The sequence below is a fragment of the Myotis lucifugus genome, unplaced genomic scaffold, assembly GCF_000147115.1.
Source record: "Myotis lucifugus unplaced genomic scaffold, Myoluc2.0 scaffold_3493, whole genome shotgun sequence".
In the NCBI taxonomy this organism is placed as follows: domain Eukaryota; kingdom Metazoa; phylum Chordata; class Mammalia; order Chiroptera; family Vespertilionidae; genus Myotis; species Myotis lucifugus.
In genome coordinates, this window is record NW_005874541.1 from 1 (window position 1) to 6971 (window position 6971).

Genomic DNA, 6971 nt, shown 5'->3' on the forward strand with positions numbered 1-6971 from the left:
CGCGTCCGTGGAATGACGGCCACGCTGACCACCGGGGAGTTCATGACGGGGTGCTGGGGGAGCCTGAGGAGACACCCGCGTGGGCTTGAGCACCGCGGACCGCCCCGGCCCTGGCCGCCCGCCTCCGGGTCCTCAGGCCACTCATCGGGGCTGCGCCCCCTCGGGAAGCCCCCAGGAGGACGCTGTTCTGAGACCCCTTCAACCTCTGCTGGGGTCACAGTCCCCGAAATGGCAGGTTCTCCCCAGCCGGGCTCCCCGGCGGCCTGTCTGCTGGCCTCTCAGCCAGGCTGCCTGATGCCCTGGCTCCCGCCCTCCGCCTTGACCATCCCACCAACACCCCACAAGACCCGGCCCCCGCGCTGTGCCGAGGAGCAGCCATGACCAGGAACCTGCTCACGTGCCCACCAAAATGGGGCTGGGGGGGCGGGCCGGGCAGAAGCTGCAGGAAGCTCAGGGTGAGGGGCCTGGCATCGCTCCCCCCGCCCCCCCGTACCTGGCGCCCCGGCGCTCGGCCTGGAACTGGGCGGGGAGCAGCCCCCCCAGCGTGCGGTAGACCAGGAGGGTAACGATGGAGGTCCCCGGCTCGGGCTCGGGCTCCAGCGCAGGTGGCGGGGGGGCCGCGCGCGCAGAGCTAGAGTTTTCCACGCTGCCGCCTGTGGGCAGAACTGCCAGGGCAAGGGGAGGGGCCCCTGTCAGTGACCTCCGCCTGAGCACCCACAAACCAGCTCTCAAACAACCCTGCATCCAGCGTGGGCCTTCCCTCCCTGCGGGTCCAGAACTAGCCTTGAGGGAACATGGGCCGCAGGGTCAGTCCTGGGAAGGTTGGAGGCGGCAGGAGATGGCGAGGCGAGTGCTGTGGCCAGGGATGGGGGGAGGGCTGGCGAGGGAGTCTCTCCCAGGGGACCTGGCGGGGGGTACGTGGGGCCCGGCTTGGGGAAGCAGGACCCGGCCCAGGGGTCACCCCGGGCCCTCACCGTCATGTGGGGACAGCCGCGGGGACTGGGAAGGCAGCAGCACATGGGTGTGAGGGTCCCAGGCATCCTGACCACGGAACAGGTTGCTATGGTAACGAGGGTAGCGACGGGTGCCCCGGGACGGACTGGGGTGCTCCATGCGGTCGATGCTGAGCACTGCCCAGGAGGAAGGGGGTGAGGCCGTCAAGGGTCCCTCCCCAGGCTGGGGTCCCGCTCCTTCCTGCCCACACCCAGAGCCTCCCTGCTACCAGCGGAGCCCAGCCCGGCTGAGGGTGGCAGCCAGCCTCCGGCCACGAACGCTGGCATCGCAGCGCCCGGCCCGCAGACCCCGGTCCTCGCCCTTCTGCAGCCCCTGCCCGCCCCCCACCACATACTGATGTTGGGCGTCACCAGCCCCACGGGATTCAGGTACGTGAGCTCCATGTTCCTGGCGAGCGTGGCCGCGTACTCCTCCAGGTGCCGCACCAGCCCCGCGCTGCCGGGGGACCCCCCAGGCGCCCGCCGCCCCAGCGCCGCCCACAGGTCCCCAGTCTCCGGGGCGAGCAGCGCCGAGCCTGCCCACAGCAGATTCTGGGAGGAGGGAGGAGAGCGGGCTCAGCCAGGACAGGCTGCATGAGGGCAGGGCGGGCGGAGGGGTCTGGCCAGGGCTCAGGGGGCCCCAGCAGGCAGGGGGTGGGTCTGGGTCTGGGGGGCCGGGGAGGAGGGAGCTGAGGGCCTTCCCTTCCCCAGGGCCAGGAGGCCCTGAGCGGGGACCCGAGGCTCAGGGTCCAGGGCCAGCGATCGGGGGAGAGCACAGGGCACAGCCCACCTCGTTGAAGCGGGCGTCCTGAGTGGCCGTCAGCCCAAAGCCCTGCTGTTGGCTCTCAGAGGCCAGCAGGTGGGCCAGCAGGCGGGCAGCGACGCGGACATCTTGGCTAAAGTAGTGGTCAGTGTGGCCGGTCACTTTCTTCGCAGCCTCTGAGCCAGCTTCTTGGCCTCCACAGTGTCCAGTGCTGTCCTGTTCAGCTCCAGGCCATCCAACTGCAGGACAGAGATGGGGTCCGAGGTCACTGGGTCCCTCAGGCCTTTCTCAAAAGCCTCACAGGAAGGGTTTGGCCAGATTAAAGGGCACCCAGGGAAGGCCCGGGCCAGGGACAGGCACCCAGGGAAGGCCTGGGCCAGGGATGGGCGTGGTGTCTGGGCCGAGGGACGGGCACCCAGGGACGGGCGTGAGGTCTGGGCCGAGGGACGGGCATCCAGGGCCAGGCGTGGGGTCTGGGCCGACCACAGGCCTGGGGAGACCGGGGCCAGGGCCGGGCAGGTGTTGAGTGCAGGGCAGGGGCTGGCGGCCTCACCAGCAGCGTGAGCTCGCGAAAGGCAGGGGAGGTGCAGTTGAAGAGGTCGGGCTCCAGCCAGCCTCGGTCCTCGTCACAGAGCCGCACGGCAGCACCTGGGGGCAGGCGAGCCCTGGTCAGGCCTGGGGCCGGGGCACCTTCCCGAGGAGGTGGCCACGCACCTTCTCCCGCCTCAGAGGAAGCTCTGAGTCAGAGACCAGAGAACTGGCCGTCAGACCCTGGATGGAGCAGCCCAGCCCCAGCCCAGGCAGCCCCCAGCTGCTGCCAGCCAATCCTGAGGGTCTGGCCATTCTGAACCACCAGCGATAAAAGGGAGCACGAGGGCAGGGCTGTGCACACGTCCACACGCACACACACACGCACACGCACACGCACACACAGGCCAGGAAAGGTTCCCAGGCATGCGGCCCAGGGCACGCACGCATGCGCACACACACACCCCAATGCTCCTATCTGCACACACACGTGTGGGGACCAGGACAAGCACACACACACACACACACACACACACACACAGGCCAGATTCTCCGGGAGCACTTTGTGACCAAACTGGTGGGGGTAGAAGCTTTCACGCAGGTTTTAACTGCCCGGGGATGGCTGCTGCCGTCTCTCCTTGTCCATGAGACGGGGGCGGGGGCTGTATAAGAATGACCTGGACCACGAGGGAGCTTGCAGCCATCAGCGAAAGGGACCCTAACCTTACACAGGGTCCTCTCCCCCCAAGACAGACTCACAGACACGTGCGCAGGCACAGAAAGACACACACACGTGCATGCACACGGATGACCTCTGTCCAGCCACTGCAGGGACCTCAGGCAAGGAGGAGGGTTTGGGGGAGACCTCAGGCCGTGGGGAGGAGCCTGTAGGAGCCTCGAAGGCGGAGTCACCTTTCGAGAACTCAGGCAGCAGGGACACAGGTTCCTGCAGGGACCTCAGGACCTGAGGAGGTGGGAGGGGCAGCCAGAGTCTCCAGGCGTGGGGAGGGTCTCTGAGGACCAAGGGCAGCAGGGAAGGGGCCCCGGGACCCCAGCAATCAGGAGTAGCTTTCAGAGGCCTCAGGCAGTGGGAGGGGCCTGCAGGGGCTTCAGGCAGCAGGGGGATCTGCGAAAGCTTTGGCAGTGGGGGGGGCAGCGCACCTGAGCAAACACGTACCCCTTACCTGCACCCCGCAATCCTGCCCAGAAGCCAGGAGAAACAGACGGAGGCTCAGTGAGGTGGGGGAGGGACACGGAACCCCTAGGAGGTAGTGAGGGGCCCGCCTGGACCCTCCCCCCTCCCACCTCTGCAGGAACCAGGCCGCCCGTCTCAGGAAGAGGCGGCTACAGGAGGCCACGGACAGGCCCACCCCACCCTCACCAATGCGCCTGCTCCCGAGGTACTCACCCAGGGCCCCCCGGGGACAGGGCACTGAGGCCAGAATGCCGAACTTGGTCTGGGGCCACCACACACCAGATCGCAGCGACTTGGGGCAGGCATCGTACAGCACTAAGGAGACAGGAGGCACTGAGCCAGGGGCCAGGGCAGGGGCGAGGGACAGCCACTCCCACGGCCCCTCCACCACCCAGCCCGGCTCACCGCCCGCCCCTCCCCGGCTGGCCCAGCAGATTCGGCGGCAGGTCACCCAAGCACTTGGGCAAAAGCCTGCTCACCTCGGCAGCCGCTGGCCGTCACCTCGGCGAAAGGGCTGTCACAGCCGTTGCACTGGCGGCCGAGGGCGCCCGGGCGGCAGGGGCACTGCCCGCTGTGGGGGGCACAGGAGCGCGAGGTGGAGCCCACAGGGTAGCAGTCGCACGGCAGGCAGGCGTCACTGCCCCGGGGGCGGTAGTGGAACTCCTGGTGGAGAAGGGGTCAGGGCCTGAGGTCAGAGGTCAACGCTTGCTTGGGGAAGAAGAACCAAGGACGAAGGGTCGAGAGAACAGTGCTCACAGGCCAGAAGGAAGCCGGGCCTCAGTGAAACTTAAGGGAGGGGTCAGATGTCAGGGACAAAGGACGGCACTTAGGTCACAGGACGGGTAAAGGGTCAGGGCCTGAGTCAGGGGCAGAGGTCAGCAAGCTGGAAGAGAATCACAAATCATGGCTAGGGAGGAGTTCCAAGGCCAGGGGTCAGGGGCCAGGGCCCGGCACACCTTGCAGTGGCACCGCCCGTCAGTCTTGTTGCAGTCGGGGTCGAAGCCCTTGTGAACGTCACAGTTGCAGGGCCCGCAGGTCGGGCTCCCCCACCAGCCTCGTGGGCATTGCTGGTCCATCCTGGGGGTGCACAGCCGGGTGAGATGCCCCCTGATCTCTCAGCGCCCTCCTAACCCCCCCAGGTCCTCCCTGATCTCGGCCCCTGGCCCCTACCTGTGCTCACAGTGCTGCCCGAAATAGCCATCCACACAGTCACAGGTGTAGCCGTGGGGGGCCCCTGGGAGATGCCGGCAGGACCCCTGGTTCTGACAGGGGTTCAGGAAGCAGGCGTCCACGCAGCCCGGGCCATAGTAACCTGCAGGTCGGGTCAGAGAGCTCAGGACACTGACCACAGGGCACGGGAGGGAGCGGCGCCGTCCTCGGCCTCCTCCTCCCCCTCAGGCTCTCCGGTCCCCGAGTCTTCATCAGCCCCCAAATCACGCCCCCGCCCGGCCCCTACCTGGCCAGCACGTGCAGGAAAAGGTCTGCCAGAGGTCGTGGCAGTCCGCGTGGGGCGGGCACGGCCCAGACGCACAGGCGCTGTCCACAACACAGCCAGGTTCCACGTTCACTCGCTGCGCGGGGGGGTGCAGGGCTGGGGACCCCAAAGGCGTGGAGCCGAGCCACACCCCCTGTGGACACAGCTGGCCTGATGACCCCTGACATGCAGCTCCCGACCCGACCCGACCCCATGTCCCTAATTCAGCCCAGAGGCCCCCAGTGTGCTGCCCCTGACACTGACCTCTAAGGGCCCGTGACCACCGGAGCTGGACTCTCACCTCCAGCAGCACAGAAAGGCTCGACTTGTCTGTGGCTCAGCCCCCCGCCCCAGGTGAATGCAGCTGTTCAGGTCCCCAGGCCCTGCTCTCCCCACTCACCCCGAGGCGTCACCCCGTGCTGACCCCACCTGGACACAGCCGACCAGCCCCGGAGGAGCCTCCTCTTCGCTGCTGGCAGGCAGGCCTCCCACATGCAGTCGCTTCACTTTCAGGCCCTGCAGCTCACTCCCCACCGCCATGGTGTCCTGGGGGAGGGGGCAGTCAGCTCTGGGGAGGGAGAGGACCCCTATCCTACCCCCCAAGTCCGTCTTGGCCTTGTCCTAGCCCTGCACACCATGCTCTGCTCCTTTGTGCCAGGGGAAAGGTCTGGGAACAGCTGCTCTCGAGTATGGGGGCCTGCCGGAGCATGGGGGATGGGTCAGGAAGGGTTCACCTGGGCTCAGCCCTGGCTGGTGTGGCTCAGTGGATAGAGAGTCGGCCTGCGGACTGAAGGGTCCTGTTTGATTCCGGTCAAGGGCACATGCCCGGGTTGTGGGCTCGATCCCCAGTAGGGGGCGTGCAGGAGGCAGCCAATCAATGATTCATCACTGATGTTTCTCTCTCTCTCTACCTCTCCCCTCTCTGAAATCAATAAAAATATATTTTTAAAAAAGAGCTGGGCTCAGATAGGCCCTTTCTCCTGGACCAGAACAGACCCTGAAATCCCACGATTTGAGCTGGGAGATGGGGCCGGCGATTAGAAGGGTTTTCCAGAGTCCAGCAAAGTGCTGACTACCCAAGACCGGGCCAGAAATCTGGGAGCCCCTGCCATGAGGGCTGCGGGTGGGCTCGGAGCAGGACAGGAGGGGCGGGCGGCGGGGAACATCCACTGCGTGCAGGGGAGGGAGCGGAGAGGAGCTGGACTAGAGGCGGGATCAACTGGTTGGCAGACTGAGAATGGACGACTGCAGGGTCAGAGGTCAGACCTGGAAGAGGCTGAAGTCCAGCGAGACCATGAGGACATGGTGGCCCCGCCGACCACCTGGCTCCTCCTGCAGCTCCAGCCGGAGGTCGTGCCACCTGCCGTCACTGACAGTGACCTGGTCCAGGAGGAGGCGGGCAGCACGGCCCGAGCCCCGGGTCACCGTCAGGGACAGCAACCCCCGATCCAACTGTGGGGAGAGAGGCACAGACCTGGGTTAGGAACCCCCGTTTGGCCAGGGCTGGGAGTGTCGGGAGGTGAGGCCAGGGCACTCAGAGGTCAAGAATACCAAAGGGTAGAACAGCGGGAGCAAGGCTACATCTGGCACACAGGCCCTGCGCCCAGGGCCACTCTGCTGCCGGAAGTGGGTGAAGGAGCAGAGGTCAGGCCAGGGGTCGCTGAGTGGGGCAGCCACACAGATGCCCTGCGCCTGCAGAGGGTGCCCTGGTGGGAAAGAGGGTCGGGGGCCAGGGGTCAGGGGCCAGGGCAGGGTCAAGGAGGGTCAGTCCACCTGGCAGAGAAGTATGCGGCCTGATCAGGCCCAAACTCAACTGGCGTGCTGCTGGCGGCCTCGGAGGTGGAGAGCGAAGGTCTAGGGAGGGGCCGGGGGGACAGACGCACCTGGCAGAGGAGCGTGCTGTGCGGCCCGGCCTGCACTTGCATCAGGACCCCCTGCGCCGCCCGTGTCCGGAAGGCCAGCCCCAGGTACCACGGCACAGACACGACCACGTCATTCCCGAAGTCCCATCTCAGGGTG

At 66.9% G+C, this 6971-nt stretch overlaps 1 protein-coding gene across 1 annotated transcript in view; it reads right to left on the bottom strand.

Moving 5' to 3' along the window:
- Nucleotides 1-5: 5 nt before the first annotated feature.
- The window catches only part of LOC102428994 (cadherin EGF LAG seven-pass G-type receptor 3-like), a gene marked incomplete at both ends in the record, with an annotated part of 15521 nt that continues 8555 nt past the window's right edge, over nucleotides 6-6971 (bottom strand). The window contains 15 exon segments of the mRNA XM_023749190.1: nucleotides 6-63; nucleotides 494-665; nucleotides 975-1130; nucleotides 1349-1544; nucleotides 1783-1920; nucleotides 1923-1994; nucleotides 2309-2403; nucleotides 3692-3793; nucleotides 3958-4141; nucleotides 4435-4555; nucleotides 4649-4790; nucleotides 4935-5106; nucleotides 5382-5498; nucleotides 6219-6404; nucleotides 6836-6971. The exon segment at nucleotides 6836-6971 is cut by the window's right edge and continues 3 nt beyond it. Of these exon segments, the coding sequence (XP_023604958.1) occupies nucleotides 6-63; nucleotides 494-665; nucleotides 975-1130; nucleotides 1349-1544; nucleotides 1783-1920; nucleotides 1923-1994; nucleotides 2309-2403; nucleotides 3692-3793; nucleotides 3958-4141; nucleotides 4435-4555; nucleotides 4649-4790; nucleotides 4935-5106; nucleotides 5382-5498; nucleotides 6219-6404; nucleotides 6836-6971 (2047 nt within the window).